At 37.1% G+C, this 18,919-nt stretch overlaps 1 protein-coding gene across 10 annotated transcripts in view; it reads right to left on the reverse strand.

Annotated features, from left to right (window-relative positions):
- Positions 1 to 18,919, reverse strand: part of dmxl2 (Dmx-like 2) — a 74,019-nt gene that overhangs the window by 22,270 nt on the left and 32,830 nt on the right. For 4 of the 10 annotated variants that reach the window (XM_012958600.3, XM_012958599.3, XM_012958597.3 and 1 more), the window contains 14 exon segments: positions 18,343 to 18,460; positions 17,709 to 17,741; positions 14,941 to 15,060; positions 14,495 to 14,722; positions 11,553 to 13,238; positions 9,856 to 9,966; positions 9,315 to 9,484; positions 8,223 to 8,320; positions 7,028 to 7,193; positions 6,661 to 6,925; positions 5,258 to 6,279; positions 3,564 to 3,755; positions 2,135 to 2,211; positions 324 to 454 (listed from right to left, as the gene is read on the reverse strand). In XM_012958600.3, coding sequence (XP_012814054.1) covers positions 324 to 454; positions 2,135 to 2,211; positions 3,564 to 3,755; positions 5,258 to 6,279; positions 6,661 to 6,925; positions 7,028 to 7,193; positions 8,223 to 8,320; positions 9,315 to 9,484; positions 9,856 to 9,966; positions 11,553 to 13,238; positions 14,495 to 14,722; positions 14,941 to 15,060; positions 17,709 to 17,741; positions 18,343 to 18,460 — 4,417 coding nt within the window. 10 annotated transcript variants of the gene reach the window in all.

Raw genomic sequence — 18,919 nt, forward strand, 5'->3', positions numbered from 1 at the left:
GAGCCACAGTCAAATGTAAAAAGACTTGGAGAGCAATACAAGCATCATAAAAGTTTATCAGCTTACAGGAGGCTTTATTTGGTAGTAAATCTTGTTTTTATCCAACCAAAACTTGCCACCAAGTCAGGAATTCAAAAATAACTACCTGGTTTGGGGGCACTGAGAGCAACATCCAAGGGGTTGGTGAGCAACATGTTACTCACGAGTGAAATCAGTGGTGCTTATTTACTATTTTTGAAAATCACTGTGTGCCACTGGGCAAATTGTAGATCCTTAATATGTGTAAACAAAATTAGCAGAATTTGTAATTTTTGTTATCTCACCTGGCCATGATGCTGGAGTTGAATTTGGTGTGGCATGTTCTTCAATGCTTTCTGTCCTTAGCCTTCGTCGGTCACTCAATAGTAGGCCCTGGTAGGCCATGCCAGTAAACTGATTTGCTTCTCCCTGGCTGCTGCATTCATTAAAACATGATAAAAAGATTTTTATTCAGTAAGCAATTAAGTAAAATTTGTATGAATACAAAAAAACACTACTTTACCACCACTGAGACCCCTTTTTCACAAATAGAAATGACTGACTTCACTATTAATATAAATGTTTTAAATAAAATGTACAAATCATGAATGTATTTGGGAAGGTTTTTAAAAATGTGGAAAAAAAACACTGGGAAAAAAGATAATAGGAATATTTTTTTTCTAACACACAGCTAAACAGTAAACAAAGCAATGAAAATTTTCTACTACAGAAAACTTCTCTAAACCAGTGTTACACAGTAGGCATGCTGCATCTTTATAACTGGACACTACATATAGTCATATATAGGTACAAATGTAAATCAAAGTACACATTTACTTGTTTACTTTTCCAACACATAAGCCTTCTCTGCACTGTGCTCACAGCTGCTTGGCATAGCATTCATATCTATTCCCCTCAGTTTATCTGAACATATTCTTAAAGAAAAATATCTAACTCTACAATTCTTTTTCCACTCATGACTATTTCTTTCTCCCCAAGCAGCATCTGTACATTCTCTATAACAAATTGTTCTCTTTCCACTTGCCCTTAGTTCTTTTCTTTAGCTAACTATGATTTATCTATGTTACCTACTTGATGATACATATTAAGTAAAGAAAGTCCCTTGAATAGTAAATAGAATGCAAAAAAAATGTTAAATTTTAGAAAAGGTGTTGTATTAGGTGTATACTGTCCCTTTAAGCATATAAACACTGCACTTTAAATTACTATAATAAAAAAAATAATATTTTTTTATGTAATGTGTTGAATAAAGCATTTGGCTACTGATTGTGGGGTTAGAAATGTTTTTTGACATATATAATGTATTGAATAAAGACTTTCAGTTTTGTATAAAGACTGGACATAATTGGAACCATTTTCTTGCCTTGTGTGTTTTTGATTTTCTTTTGAAAGAATTATTTTATTTTGCAGGATTATTTTATTTCAATGTCTTTCCATAATATCTACTATTAATTTCCTCATTTTCTATATTTTCTCATCTTCCTACTTGGCTGAAGTGTGATGAAAAAAATATGGTATTTTGCTGTATGCATTTACACAACTATATATCCAATTTCTGAAATGATCTGCAAGAACCGATGTATCTGAAATATGCAGTCTGCATGTAAATGGTCAGACACTGCGCAGTTTTCTATATTGAAGCCAATTTTATATTTGGTGTCATCTACCTACTACTTTAGAGCAGGACCTCTTTTACCTCTTATATTTTGTACGTACGTACGTTCAATGTATACTCTACTTTACAATACTGTGAAATACATTAATGCTTTATAACTGCATAATAATAATAGCACAACTATCACTATAAAGGTGTATGGTATTATGGTATGGTATTTACTCTACTGGTCTGGGAGATGAATAGGTGAATACAGCACAAGGAAGATTTGTGTTGATATGTGTTTGCAAGCCCAGACACAAATAAGCTATCCAAGAACAAACATGGATAACAGAAATTACATTATATTTGTGTAAATAAATATAATGTACCACAGCTGTATGTGATTTTGCACAAATAAATAACTGCTGATCAATGTTTAGAAGTAGTTGGGGTGCCACTGTTTTCATTGATGCATTTAGCTGTTGTGAATTTTTTTACCTGTAACTATGGCTGTCACACAAAGCTTGGTATATAGAGGCAGACAAAGATGCTCCCAACAAATGAAGTGTGTCCACCTTAAATAAAAATAAAGATACTTATGTTAATAATGATTAAAAAAAACAATTTACAATATATAAACTATCCAGTACTCCAGCACTCTTAAGATTCAATAGTCAAAAATCTATATTTTATTTGAGCCTGTGTCAGGAGGCTGAAACTGAGCTCAATCAAATTTTTCATTAAAGGACATGTAAACCCCACACACAAAAATGTAATCAGTGAACAGCCTCTTTGAAATCTTTCAATACCTGCCACACTGGTTGTTCAGAGGTTAATAGTAAGGCTGCAACATCTCCTCAATCACTTATATTTCCTTCTCCTCCTGTAACCCACTCGCTCCCCCGCCCCTAGCTAGCAGCCAGTAAAGAGATGGCATTGCTAGTTCCCATAAAAACTCAGCTCTAGCTGTGTGAGCTCAGCTTTACCAAACAAAGCAGAACTTTTATCAGAGACAGTTGTGCCTGTGTGAGCCTGTATTCTTGATGAAATGTATGCTGAATAAGGGTCTGTGTGTGTGTATGCTGTTTGCAGATTTAAATGTATCTGATTATGTATCGGAGAAAAAATGGCCACCGGGTGAAAGCTACTATTTGCTTTAGGAAAATGTGATGGGTGCTGGCAAGCGGAGGGGATATATGCAGTGCAAATGATGCCATTTGGGTGGGGTAGATGTGCCCAACTGATATACATTCTAGGCAATTGTAGGCTTTACATGTCCTTTAAGTATTAAGTTCTGAGAGTGAATGTACATTTGGTGACTATATGGTATTTGTTTCCTAAAACTCAGGCAACTGTATATTATATATATTGTGCAAGAGTACCATAATTCTGCATCTGATTAAATCCTGTGGAAGCTTCCATCTAAAGAATTATCAGGCACATTATACGTGTCAAACTCAGTCAGTATAACCAGTCAGGTAATATAAGGGAGCCTTTGCCCAGACAGTTTATTTGTTTGTAGTTTTAGCCTTGTTTATCTCATGTAAAAAAAAAGAATTATCAGCCAACAACAGGATTAGCCCACTTAAGATACAGCAGTGTTTGGTAGTGGTGGACTGAACTCCTTGTGTCCACCACAGACCCAGAGACTCCTGGTTCACTCTCACAGCAATTACATACAGATGTTATAGGTTTTTTTAAATATAGGCCTATTGTGGAAATAAGGTTATGCTAATGTGCTGGGGCCCACCTGGAGAATCTCATTGACTGGGTTATAGGTTATATTAAAATTATGTCATGTAAATCTACAGCACCCTTGAGCAGACTAGGGACTGAAAAAATGGGATAGTTTTTGGTCCAACCTCCAAATCCTTCTTGCACCTTTGATGCTACAAAGAAAATTAACAGAATAATATCCTGTAATTACTTTTGGGTCTTTATTATCCGGATGGGGAGGATTCTTCATTTGTACAATAGTGTACAGAATATCATGGATGTGATTATTCAGGTATAGCACAGGGTTAGCAATTACAGTTTTTGTTACAGCGACACTTGCAGACAACAAGGGGAGTGTTGTAGGAAGAGGAAGCGGCGACTGAAGCTGCTTTACTGTAGTTTCCTGCCGAAAAAAAATAACCAAGGCAAAGTTAATTCATTGATATTGGATGAAGTATTTTTAATAAAGCAGCGCTTATGATGCAGGTAATATTTGTTTAGAATTTAATATGCAACCCGTACTTGTTCCTTTTACAATAAATAAGCCATTTTCAAGTAAAAAATCTTTTAAGGAAAGCAAAGAATATTTTCACATTCAAAGAGAGACTTGTATACAAAAGCATATTTAAGAAACACAAGGGACAGAATTGGGAAACAAAAAAATCTGAAGGAAAAACAGGTCAAAATTAATGGAGAGTAAATTAAGCCAAGTTCAATGTAATATATATGTGTGTGTTTGTTCTCTACTGTAAACAAGGGCTATTTCTAACAGATACACCAATATAAGTTTCTAAAGCAGTGGTTCTCAACCTTCCTAATGCTGCGACCCTTTAATACAGATCCTCATGTTGTGGTGACCCCCAACAATCGACCACTAGGTTGAGAACCACTGCTCTAAAGCATTTTTTTGCTCTCTAAAACAATTCTTCTCTAATTTTTAATTTCAATAATGTCTGCACTAAAGGACAGATGTGACATTAGTGATTGTCAACTCCATGTGATATATTGACATTACAGCAGGGCAGTTGGCAATATGTAATGAATTTGCATATAAGATGATGTTACATCTTAAAGCCCATATTTCAGTTCAATACTGATTTTACTTAGGGTTTGCATATGAGACTACATTATGGGACATATTTTTTTGTACTGTGTAAGTCAAGTTGCTCATTGCAACCAATCAGCTGTTTGCCTTTGTTTTCTAATTCCTGATTGGTTGCTAAGGGCAACATTACCGGTAATGTTGGCTTACACATTATACTAAATATGCCCCTATAGGTTATTTGTAATGCTAAAGCCCATATTTCAATTCAACACCGTGAAGTTAATGTTTTCTGCTATACATTAGCTCATTATTGCTTTAAAATGAAAAAGAAAAATTATATATCAAGTGACGGAGGACTGTAGTGCAAAGCTAATTTTGGGCTATTTTGTGGGATTCAGGGCAAGTCAAACAAGGCATCTGTACTTGGTGAACAAAGACAGAACTTGTACAAAAAAGTTTCATGTTTTGCAGGCCAGTGTTTAACTAATGTCAAAATTTGAAAAAAGTGATGCAGTAGGACGGACAGAAAAGTTATTTGCCCATGTGGAAAAGCCTTTATAGGTGTTTTTACTAATATACAGTATTAAGAAAAAGACTGACAAAATTTAATAAAACAAATCTCTAGATACTTCATCATATAAATTACACATTTCCTCCCAGATATACTTCTCTCTCCCTCACCCAACCAATTGAATGGCAGGGTGGAGGTATGTTAAAGTCCATGAGCAGTCCAGTGATTCATGAAAGCATTGGTGCCATGATAGGGTAGATGCTGCAGTTTAGGTGCAGTTTAAAAAAACAAGACAAACAGGATTAAGTTTCTAGTTTAATTAAAGCAAACTAATAGATGTCATTCTTACCTGTTGAGACTCTTGCAGTAAAAATTTAAGTTCCATCCGTACAGAGGCCAGGCCACCCCCTTGTGCACCGTGTAAGCTGCAATAGCTCAAAAATACCCTTAACAAAGCCTGATTTTTTTGCAGCCATCGCTTTCGTTTCTCTGCGTGTTCACGTTTGGCTTGCAACCTGCGGCGTTCAATCTGATGCCGTTCATAAGATCCAATATCAGTCTTTTCTTCTTGAGGATCTAAAATCTCACTGGATTCATGGGTTTCACTTGAATAATCTTTACTGTCAGATTCATGGTTGAATATTTTATGCATTGCAGCTATTTCTCTCTCCAACCAGCTATAGAGTTGGAATCTCAATTTTCCGCCATCTACTTCGTGTCCTGTAGCTAAAGTTCTAAGTTCAGTCATGAGAATTTTCAAACATGCTCTGAACTTGAGCTGTTCGGCAATCACATCAACTTCGTTGCCACCAGATATGATTTCTGCTGGCTGCACCTTTTCGCTTACATCTTTTATCTTGTGATCACTCTTTTCAAGAGTTTTCAATTGTAAGTCATCATCATCATCTGTTTCATTTTCCTTATCATCACCCCAGTCTAGCTGAAGTTGCTCATCCTCTACCTTCATAGCTGACAACCCCCAGTCAAAATTGGAAGTAGAATCTTCAAAAGCAGTCACTTTTATCAATGTTGATGCTGGTTCACTTACTTCTCTATTGATGCTAAGTTTGTTAGCAGATTGTACACTGCTTTTGCCAAACAAAGGCAAACCTGTATCTTCCTCATTAATAGGAAATAGTTTGGTTAGTTGGGGAATCTTTGATAGAACTTCTAGTGCAAGAACGGGACATCCAACTTTGAAATGAGCATTTGCAGTAGTGAAAAACAATTTTCTTTCTATAAGTGTAATTTCATCCACATAATTCTTTGTGGTTGCTTCAGGAGCTCCAAAATGTCTGCGGATCAGCAGAGGGTGAGTCCGAAGGTAATTATAGAAACTGAAGACCACTGGATTGCATGATTTGATAAGAACTAAGAAAAAATTATACAATAATAAACTTATTATTATTCATTAAACAGACTTCCTGGAATGTAAAATAGTAGGGGCACTCAATTGTCTCTAACTCAAACCCTACCTTTCTTAACTTTCATATTTATTTCTCCACAAAAATTTCCACACTTGCCCTAAGTCACCTCAATCACCTTTCACAAAGTGGCAAAATAAGACAAAAAACAAACAGTAGGCAGTAGCAAGTGGTAGCTACAGAACTATGCACTATAACCTACATTTAAATGTGAGAATCTTTGGTGATTAAAAAGCATATCTGTTTTTAAACCCAAAAGCCATTTCACCATTAACTGTTACAGATGAAACAGCACTCTATGAATGAAAAGGTGGATATATTTCCTTACTGGGGTTTTCATCATCTTCTTTGGGCGTTTGCTCCAGCAGAGTATCTAATGCCTTTGGATAGTCCTTCATTATCCAATAGGCAATACTTCTCAGAAAGGGATCAGGGTGCAGTTTTGTGCAGCAGAAACTTGTACCATCCTTCTGGCATCCCAATACTCTTTCGTAGAGCAGAGATTCATATGTTGATGATGTATCAAATTCTGATTCGTATAGACGGGCAATTACCATTGCCAGCTGAATGTCTTCCATTTTTTCCAAACATACCTTAAAAAAAACAAGATTACAATTAGTGAATAAAAAAAGCTTGAACAGTGATGTAGGATGGTTTCTTAATATAGATTATGTTTTCAAATGGATTTTAAATACCTCAATAGCATCCTTTAATGAGCCAGCCAGTAAGAAGAAGGCAGCAGACTGCTCAAAACGCTGTTTTCCAAGCAACGAGAAAGCATTCTTTAATGCTGCCTTGCGCCATCGATCTTCAGTAAAATTATGGCTAAAGAACTGTGTCATTTTTTCATCATGCTGGGATCTAGGGGAAATTTTTTTTTTTTTGAAAGTGCAGAAAGTTTTAAAACAAGCACTTCTAGCTGAAGAAGTAAACCCAGCACACACAACCTATAAACTCACATACATAAACTATATTTACACATAATCAGTAGATCAGAAAGATTAGTAAAAAGCAATGCAATTGTGGCTTTCTGACATAAGCTATAATAAGGATGGCTATCTAGCCATCCTTATTATAGCTTACGTCAGAAAGCCACACTGCATTTATACTGAAATTATTGCACCTGAGGTTCAGTAGCCCTATAATAGTCTGGTGTTGTTAGGCCACCTTGTGTGTACAAACGGTACTAAAATGCTTAGAGTATTATTGGCTGCTGTATAGAAGCTAAACTTAGAAGTCATTGAAAATGATAGAAGATTAGGAGAAATATGCAGAATCTGCAATAGTTTCTGATGGGCTCATTTTTAATTCTGATGCAGAATGGAGTCCCTATGCTCACAAAACTGACAGAAACCCAGAGCATGTAATGAGAATCAACAGAGACAACTTTAGAGGTAATGATCTTCAATGCTGAAGGCCTGGGGGGTCTTGGGCTGCTACAAAAGTTCAAACCATATGCTGTAAAATGTCTAGGCTAATTTTTTGTTTAACTTTCTTCTTGTGAATATTCAGTATACCGATCCAGCACTGGTGTAACTACCATACAGCAGTCCCCACAACTGCTGTATGGTCTGCAACTATTTTAGTTACTCAGTGTTTGGTTCCTGTGTGGCATAAAATTAGCTTCCCAGGGCCCAGTTTATCCCCCTACACAATGGGCTGTGCTTATCTCTAAGTCAACAGAATCATAACAGGGGGGCTTAGCATCTCTAGTTTGAACCCAACTAATTAATTGTAAGATTATTTATCATAAAGCTTACATGCTTACTTAAAAATAAGCTATTTTTTAACTGAAAGGACAGAGTGCAGTTTTAGCATAACTTGTATTTATTTTGATCAGGTTAAAAAAAGTTAAATAATATACACTGACATCCAATCAGTGACTGTTACCTGAAGAGACCCCAAAGCACAGCCTTCTTCTTCATTGCAAGGTAAAAAACTGCAGCATCTAATGGGTCATTGTTTCTTTGAAAGGCTGCTTTAGCAACCTAATGGAAAAGATAAGAGGTGTAATTACAAAAATCATACCACTTTTCTTTTTTAAATAAATTTAAAGACTAGGAAAAGGATTAAAAAAAAAAAAGGATAACATTACATACAAAAGTTTACAAAATTGTTAAAATGTTAACTGTAAAAAGGTTACAATTTTTAGAAATGTAGAAACTAGTTTATGACAAATGTAGTTGTGTTAGTATTTATATACTTTTGAAGTTTCACAGCTTATGAGTATACATAATTTTTCCCAAACTACAAAAAGGTTCTGCTAATCATAGCCAGATCTCATGCCCATGGCCCAGCAGGGAAAAGAAAATATTAGAGGGAAGGTCAGGGACAGAGGTTGTTCCTGGGTGGCCTTGGGGTATTTCTTGGCTGGGCTAGGCTTCCAGCTTCTGATCAACTGATCAATATGTGCCATGTTTAAATGTCACTTTGGTAGACGTGTTGCTTACAAACCAAGTACACTTTTATTTGACAGGCGTGAAATCTTTTCCATAGTCTGATATATATCAGCACTTCTTGCTGGGAGTTGTAATCCAGAACAAAAAAGCCACATACAAACACTGACTATGAAGATTTTCATTCACCCGTCCTAGGTAATGGTATATCTAGTATAAATAAATCTAAAGCAAGTCCAGTTGCTTTAGATTTATTTATACTAGATATGACAAACACTGAGTTCCATCAATGTTTAAGATGCAGAGTACCATTTGTTTTGATGTATGTCAAGTCTGTGTACTTAGAGGGTGGTAGGGGCAGCAGGGTGAGGTTCTATGGTGGGTCATAAGGCCTGACACTGCTAATGCATACAGTAGTTTACTAGCCCTCTGTCCACTATCCAAGTTACTAATGTGGGCTAACTAACTGGGAGAGCCAATTAGTAACAGTAGCATACCATACTGATAAATGGCAGACAACTGTAGTTGTTTAAGTATTCTCCTAGAGAAGGTAAGGAATTGCAAATCTAGACACATTTGAAAATACCTTCTCTATGCATCTTCTGAGTGTGTTGATATTACGGACCCACCAACCAATACCCATTGCCCTTAGTTCTGACCACTGTGGATCACCACGTTGAATAGCAGGAATCATGTTAATTAACTCCTCTTCAGCCTCTGAGTGAAATGCCCAAGCAAAATGACAGGTGGATATGCCTGGAAAATCAAAGAAATGAAACACAATATAAAACTAGAAGTCATGAATGAAAAACATAAGTAAAGAAACAAACACATGGGCTATAAAAAAAACTGCAATTACAGGTCTTAGTGACAAGGGCTTTATTGTGTACAAAAGATAACTTGGGATGTGTAGTCAAAAACTCTAATCTAGGTAAAAGTTCTCAACCAAAACAGCTACATAAATGGAAATATTTAAAAAGATATATTATGTTAATTGATAGGTTATTGTTATTGTTTCTCCTCTTGTGCTAATGAAGTAATAACATGCATAGACACATTTTATATTTAGATATTTAACACAATCCAGATATTTAACACAATGTTTATTAAGTAAAATGAAACAGTACCTTGGTGGAGCAACTGAATTCTGTATAGAGGCGGAAGTGATGTCAGTAGGCAGGTGTGCAAACGCATGGCCAGCAAGTATCTTATGCCACATTCATCCAGATTGTCTCCCCCTAAAAAACAGTTTAGGTTAATAAAACCAACAATAATTCTGCTGCAGGAAAACAAATAGCAGCAGAGATATAAAAGGTCATGAGACAACAGGTACATCTTGGTTCTGACTCCTGAAACAATGCTGCAAACCAGCTGATTTCTGGGAAGAGAACTGACTCCAGTTGCATTGTTTTATGAGTGTTTAAACATAGGGATAAACTTACAATGCTCTCAATTGCAGTTACATTTATAACTAACTTTAAAACCAATAAAAATCTGTAATAAATGTATATTGGAAAGTGGTTAGATTTAGATTTTCTTTCATTATGCAAAAGAACTGTTCTTGGGTTGAGGACCCATTTAAAGTAAATCTATTACCTTATCCTCTATTAAAACATAATATCTAACAGAAAAACCTAATTACTGTAGAATCGAGATTCATTTTGACTTGGATAAGTTCAACTAAAGTTGTATACGATATCCGAGAGTCAGCTTGATTGGTTTCCTCTAAATTTAGTCTGCTGGCACAATGGTTTGCACAGACCTTACATGTACCTTACATGTACTTTAAAACAAGCTGTAAAGATGATCCTTCTAACTAGCATACTAAAAAGCATTGAAAGGTACATTTAAAACTCTTAACTGCTTTACTTGCAGCTATAGCAAGCAATTTTTTGGTGTTTTGTCGCCGCAACAAAACATTATGTGTGCCATTGCCCTAAAAGCATTAGCAAAATCAAAAGTTATAACTCATGTTTATAGTACACATCACTGCAGATGCTTGGCATGCAGCAGTGCGCATCTATGTGTATTGTTGCAATTTATTTTTTTAAAGCATCAGTAAAGATGGCCATATGTAGCCCAATAAAACGTGCCAACATCAATCCAGACTGGAAGAGTACTGAACCCTGTACGTGGCCCTCCAAAGAGCCTGACTGACCAATATCTGCCATTAAAAGAGGACTGTATCGGCACCCTGATGTGGTCCTAGTCTGAAGGGCCTCAAAGGCCACATTGTAGGTCCCAGGGCCTGCTTTGGCCCTATGCATGGGTTGCCAAATTGGCCCAGATCTGCCCAATTTTAGATTTCACTAAAAGAGGGAATCAGGCAGTGTATGGCCACCTAGTTTCATTCTTATTTCTAAAAATGCTGCCTGTCCTGGAGTGCTGGGGTGTAAGATTTAACTGAGCAAAAGAAAAAAGGGGGAAAAAAAGCACACAAAAGGAATTGCTGGTGTAAAAAAATACCTCCAACCTGTTAATTGCGGAGTGCACATACAGACCAAACGTTTCAAGAGCAACATGCTCTCTTCATCAGTGGAAAAAGTATACAACTGCACCAGTGGATAACGGACTAAGTTTACAAGGAACCCTGAGTGTATGGACTTCCTTTGTTTGCTTAGATTTAACTGACACTGGGGCACCATTTCAGGTACTCTGGTTTAAACCCACCCTTGATGGGTTCTTAAAAGAATCCTTTCATCTGTGTGTGTGTTTGGTAAACTCCACTGGGACAGCAGGATGTGAATTGTGTGAAATCTTTGTAAATACTGCCAGTGCTATATAAAAAAAAAGCATAAAAATGTTACATTGCTTGCTTGCTCACCTGTGTAGTTGTTATTTCTGCTTCCTACAACTTCTGTACTCGTCGTGGCTACAGTGTCTGCTAAAGCAACAAGAAACATCTGTTCTAAACGGGTCAGGCCTGGCAAACTTGAGTGCATAAGATGGCTGGAAAGCACACTGGCATGCTCGCGCCCAAAGTAGGTTGGACCATATTGAGACAGGTTGATTACTTTGGATTTACTTTCTCTTTTCTCAGTTTCAAAACCAATAAAATCATCGGTTGTCACGGTCTGAACAGTAAATAAATCAGAATACTGGTCCTCTGCTTTAGTATCAAAGCTGCATTTTGAGGTCTGAGACATCTTTGTAGTTTCTTCTGTAATTGAATATGGGGCATCTTGGTCTGCAGAAAGAAGGGCATATAGTGGCAGTGGAGGGATAGAATCTATTTCAGTGTACTCTCGGGTTACATCCTTCCCTGTAATTATCATATCTTTTGCAGTGCTGCCACTTACACTAATAGTTCTTGAAAGATGACGTTTTGGCGCAGCTTCATCTCCAGCATCTAGGTCTTTAACTAGGGCAACTTCTCCTGCAATGCATTTTACCAAATGTGAAAGTATTGCTTTTGCTCTTCTTACTTTTCCCAGGTCCATTAGTTCAAGCAACTGAGTAGGGTGGTACTGTGGAAGGGTTGGGGATACTACATGGGCAGCCTCAAAAAGGCCTCCATCCTGAATTACAGTTGGGCCGCCAAAGACATCATCTACAATAGCTGCTCCATCAATAACGCTAGTTTTCTTACTGACAAGATGCGTCTGAAACAATTCAGACTGAGATTTATGTACTTTGTCTTCACTTGCTGTGGTTTCACTATCACCAGACGTCATCCCTTGTTTCCACTGTGCATACACATGCATTTCACAGTCCATTCCAACCACCAGGATTCCATCTCTGACCCACGACAAAGAAACTGGCAACGAAGGAGTGCCATCCACAGAAGATACCAAGTCAACTGATCTCAGCAAAACCCATTTGGATTTAATGCCTTGTTTTATACTACCACCTAGTGGCAAATTAATGACAGCAATTCCATCCTTGCTGTTGGTCTGATCTGTTACAATACCGGAGAGTCGCCCATACATAAAAATATTAGAGCCAACTCCCACAGTTAGTATATGTGAACCATCTTCCTTCGAGACCCAGTCTAAATGTACTAAATGCTTTATGTTGGGCATTAGATGTTTGTCGTTGTTTAGGAACACATCCGATTTACTGTACACAAACAAATTGCTATCGACACTGACACGAGCATCAAGCATGCTGCCAATTCTGATCAAGTCATCAAGATGAATTGTTTGTTCTAATACCCATTCTGAGCCCCCAGTAGATTCACATTCAAAAAGGCAGACATGCATAGAAAATTCTTTGGAAACAAAACCATTATGCTGAATGGGTTGCTTGTATGCCACTGCAAGCCTTCCTGTATAAGAACAGCTTACTGCAACTGGCTTTCCTGCAACAGTTACAGAACTGGTACTTTCATCCTGTCCATCGTTCATTAAAGACCATTCTTTCCACTGATAGCTATGCTTTTCCTCATTTTCACCATCCTGAAATGACTTTACATTGCACTTCCAGAATCGCACTTTGTTATCAGAGCAGGTTGTAACCAGAAGGTATGGTGCAAGGCACACTGGGTAAATAGAAGATGAACTTAGGTGGCCTGTAAGAAAAAAAACACATATTATATCTATTCATAATAAAAGTTAAACTTAAATTTAAAACATCACCCAACATCAAGATTCATCTCAGGATTCACCCAAATCCATTGCACTTTCTGCAGGATTCGTATTCAAAGTTTAAGTGTCAGCTCAAGTGAGTTGTGTTTGCACAAATGAGTGCAAACATTGTTGTCCAAGATTTTTTTTTTTAATCAAAACTGACTATGCAAATTAGATTTAGGTTTTGTGTGGGCAAAATTATGGGTTCAATGCCCCCCCACTGTTTTACAAAAGTAAATATATTAAAAAAAACCAACTATACTTAATTACTAAATTGCGACAGAGAAAAGTAAAGCCTTCTTCTTCTTATACATTGTAGCCTATTTTTTTTATTGTGGTTGAGATCATTTACTTTGTATTATTATATAAAAAAGATGGTCAAAGACATTGAGGGGAGTGCCCTCCAGTAAACCTGTAATTATCTTCTCTGGGCTATTGCTCCTTTTAAGAAAAAATGCACCTGCCTTAGAGAAAAAAAAACAATAGAGCGCCACCATCTTACCCTATTCCTTCAGTGCCCTTTGCTTGGGCTTGCATAGTAGAGTATAATTTTCACATTTAACTCTACTGAGCATGAAAGAGTATCAGAACTAAGAAAAGTAAGTAAAATGGTGGTGTGTCATTCTGATTTTTAAGCCCAGGGGAAAAGACTTAGTAATTGGATTGACTGGGAGGTGCATAACATATTGGTCCCCTCAGGGAGTTCAACTTTCCTTGTCCTTTAGTGGTGTAAAAAAACTGGCCACAAGACTTGTCATGGTTACCTTCCAGGCTCTGTTGGGTTGTTTATGGATATAAGCAGAGCTTTATGAGAATGCAACACCATACCTGATCTGACTTGGGTGTATTGGCAACAGGCAGCAAATTGGACATATTTCAGGAGATGGAATAATGATATGGCTAGAAATGCTGTATTTTATATACTAAGCCAGCAGTTGGAGGGAACCCTATAGTATAATGAAACTCAATAAAAAACTGTAACCCCAAACAAAAGAGGGAAAATGGAATGCTTATAACTGAATGTTTCAAACAAGTGTAGTATTGTACAAATACATATGACCCCTCTTCTTTTATCAGAGCTTCAATTTAGGTATGGATTGAGACTCAGACATGTCAGATGACTAATTGTAGAGCCTCTGGAGTCACCCTGACATGCACAAATATTCCTCCACAATGCTGCAACAAATCTTTATCTTACCTGCTGATGGAGTTGCCCTTATCACTTCTACACCTCTTGGTATATTTAGTGGTTCGCTATACACAAGTTTTGAGCTTAGAATTAGCTTGCTAGCGGTCTGAAGGTTAGCAATTGATGCTGATCGTGTCATAGGGCTTGTGCCAGGAGACGTATCAGGTGAGGATTCTGCAGTTTTTTGCCCAGGAACATTAAGAAAGTTTTCAGATACCGTAACTTCAGCAGGCTTTGCTTTAGGAACAAAAACATACATTTAAAATTTTTTTTTTACATGTTTTATCCCTTTTAAATTATTTTTAAAATCGGACTACATAAATTGCTCGTGTAAAAATGCCTTTGACTGCTTAATTACTAATGGCATCAGGAAACCTAATTGCCTGATTATTGTGTCCACACAGACTAGAATGGGATATATCTCTAAAAGATATAAAGAAATGACAGACACTTACCCACAAAAGCTTGGACAGATTTCAAGTGAAGGTGCCACATATTTAAAATGGAGCGGTTGTTAAGATCTTTTTCAATAACCACAAGAAAGAATTTCTCAGAGAAAGGTGGTGGACGATAACCTGTTGAATATAAACATAACCATACTATAGATACTATAACTGACTACATAGTAATTCCTTCAGTGACTGATGTTTGGGGCTATTTTCAACAAGTGTTCCTTCCGGTTATGATTTATGAAGAGACACTAGAAAATAGACACTTGTTTCAATACCTGCCACACTGGTTGTCCAAAGGTTAATAGTAAGGCTGCAGCATCCCCTTAATCACTTTGCTTCTCCTCCTGTAACCCACTCGGCCCCCTCCCTCAGGAATTTGCTTTGGCTGTTGGCTTTTGGGCATGCTCAGTTGTTCTAAGCTCAGATTACTAAACACGCCCCCCAGTCTAGCAGCCAGTGAAGAGATGGCATTGCTGGTTCCCATAGAAACTCAGCTTTAGCTGTCTGCTTCAATTTTTCTCTCCCAACCAACTCTCCTGAGCTCAGCTCAAACAAAGCAGAACTTTTATCAAAGACAGTTGTGCCTGTGTGAGCCTGTATTCTTGATGAAATGTATGCTGAATAAGGGTCTGTGTGTGTTTATGCTGTTTGCAGATTTAAATGTATCTGATTATGTATCAGAGGAAAAATGGCCACCAGGTGAAAGCGGCTATTTGCTTTAGGAACATGTGATGGCAAGCGGAGGGGATGTATACAGTACACATGATGTCATTTGGGTGGGGGAGATGTGCCCAACTGATATACATTGTAGGCTTTACATGTCCTTTAAGGTTTTTGAAAATTAAACATAATTTCAAGTAACTTTTCAACAGTTACCTAAGCTTGGCCCCCTGTTCTCCTCCTGATCTGGATGACTACTTTGAGACTCAAAATGTAACAGTAGTTGGCTGTCCCCAGCCTGCTGACTCAAAATCAACCCCACAATTTCCTGCACACGTGATGTCAATAAGGAAAGTACAGTGCAATGCATTGTGGGTTATGTTGTTCCTGCATGGTATCTGTAAGTTGTTACAATTTGTAACAACGTTTTAGTCCCTCCTCCCCTGCCAGGATTTCAAAAGATGCAGAAAGTTCTGCAGCTGGATTTAAGCATAAAAAATGGTATTTGTTCATACTTATAGTAGGAACAGATTACAGTGATAGGTATATTAGGGGTTTCTGTGTTGCATGGGGTTGTTACAGGTAAAACATCACAAGAACAATACCATATACAGAAACCCTTTATCCATACAGCTCAGAATTACAGGAAGGTCTCCTATATAGTACTTTTAAGGCAAATAATTCTCATTTTTAAAAATGATTTCCTTTGATAACAGATATAGAATACAATGGGGTTTTATCTGTAATCTACTATGTAACCTGTGCCTTTTCTCCTTATTTCCAGCTTGAATGGCTGAATTTATAACCCAAATTCTATTTTATTTAAACAACAATACCAAAAATAATTCATTTAAAAATCTCAGCTGTCAATCATTAATTGCCTTCCCCACCTCTATGCCTGAGGAATGGCAGTTACTTTACATTCAATGCGTCTTATGTGTCATTGCACTCCTCACTAGTCATTTGTGGGCCGGCAGGATAAAAGCAGGTCACAGGTGGGTTTGGCCAGCGCTCTTCCTGCCTCCCCCACCTGGGTTTGGGGTCAGGTGTGGGTTGAATATTTGTCAACCTGCACATCGCTACCCTCCACATTCCCCCCACCTCCTCAATGTCTACAAGTATGTAGCCTGGCGTGTGCATGGGAATCAGAGCCCCCTTTTTGGTGCATACATGAGATTTTAAGATGACGCAAAGCTTGTCTTGATAACAGTTTTCACAAAGTGGTGCCTGCCTGTATGCTCTAATGCTAGATTCCAAAAGAATATATAAATAATTTGTGTAAGTCAAGTTTCTTTTGCTTAATGAACATGATGGAATAGAATTTGGAATTTCTTACAGTGACAGGTTCAGTCCAGTGGCCACAACCTCCTCTGTAATTTTTGTTGTTCTTGCGCATAAATATGAACTTTTCTGCACAGAGCAGAAGGTGGGGACCAAGGAAATACAGAGTTGTGTGGGCAAACAATCACCTCAAACTACTGAAGCTGTGATTTTGCTCACCCAAGAGCACGGCTAAATGGCAACACATGCTGCTAACTTTTTAAGGAATTATAATTACTATGGTTTTCCCTTGAAAGTTGTGTCAACTGAAACCCCTCTAAATTTCTTTACAATTAATTGAACTTGTTCTAGTTGCATAATAAGGTTGTCTTCAAAATAACTAAAATAAAAGCTGAAATGTACATCCCTATAAGACACCAAACACACTTTAAAGTATCTATAACCTGAAAGTGGAAACTAAAGCCCAAACCCAAGATATTCTTAATTAATTGGCTCTTGTGCAAATGGGTGCGGTAGGTCCCATGTAGATAAAGAGAATACGACAGACCAAAAAAAACTGGATCTAAAACACAAACAGGGATAAAAGTCACAGGGAACATATTTTAAATTGCACAAGGCTGGTCTACATGGGAAGCACAACATGCCCACAAACAGAAACCAATCATGGGTCTCTAAACCATAAAGAGAATTCTAAGAAAATTAGATACAGAAGACATGAAAGTGTGCATCTGGCAAAGCAGTGAGGAAAAGCAAACACTAAGTTTAAAGGGGAATTAGTAGCAGAAACAGGGATTCTATTGATACTTCACAGGTCATTAAAGAGACCTCACCTTCAATACTGCTTTCAGTTCTGGAGGCCCTATCTACAAAAAAGACATTAATAAAACAGAAATTGTTCAAAAACAGCCTAATGTAATAGTCTAAATAACAAAAAATGTAATGTAATATGATGGAACCATTTAAGGGAATTAATAGTTCAAGGGAAAAGCATCTTTCAAAAGAAGAGAATGGATACATTTACATTGTACAGGCTTAAGCTACATGAGCTACATGATAAAAAGTAAAAATTTATATGCTCCAAAATCCCAAACATTTGAAATATGTTCCATAGCGAAATATGCCAAAAAATAAAAGATGAGAACTTTCCAAATGCTGAACCCCCCCCCCCCTCCTCTTTTTTCTGTACCCCTACCCCCCCCCCCCCCTCCTTTTGAAATGAAATGTAAAACCAATAAAAGAAAGATTTGGAGAAAAAGAAAAAAAAAAAGATGAGAACTTTCCTTTCAATGTGACTAACATATACTAAATATTTACAAATTTTCATATAAAATATTTAATTTAAAATAGTGCTGTTTTTTTGCACATTCCTGTTTATTATGCAGTACAGTTTTGTGTCCTTCTGTTGAATAACACTAGCTCTCAGATACATAAAAAGGCATTACATAAAATGCAATAAAATAAAACCTTGGGAAGGCTGGAAGAAAACCTCTGTCTCTTTCTCCTTCATTTCTTCTTTATAAGGTTTATAACCCAAAATAAAATCCTCTTGAAAGACATGAAGTAGCTGAGTACTTGAACCACACTAGAAATACAAAAATACATGTGCAAGCTGGCATTAATTACATCATATCAGAATAGAATTGTATTTCAGTATGCAGTAGTGAAATATGAATACAGGGTTAGTTTATGGTTCTGGGAATTAGCTTAATTAAGTAACATACAGTTCAGTTGAGTTAGAGACCAAATAAACAATTTAACAGTGTATAAGTTTCATTACACTTAAGCTGACTCATTTGGCCCCTAGGTCAGTTGTCAGATCATATAGCCAACTGGTGTGAAACCTTTAAATCACCACATGCACTATGATGTCCATGCTGTATTGGTTTTCAGCTTCTTCAATCATTATCTGGCCCAAAACGCTGATTTATAAGTACAAGGTGTTAGAGAACCTTGCATTGTTAGGGTTCACAAGCAACTAACTTTACACCACACACAGAAAAGGATAATACATAAAAAACCTTTCGAAGGGCGCCTGAAACTG

Source organism: Xenopus tropicalis, chromosome 3, assembly GCF_000004195.4.
Source record: "Xenopus tropicalis strain Nigerian chromosome 3, UCB_Xtro_10.0, whole genome shotgun sequence".
Taxonomy (NCBI): Eukaryota; Metazoa; Chordata; class Amphibia; order Anura; family Pipidae; genus Xenopus; species Xenopus tropicalis.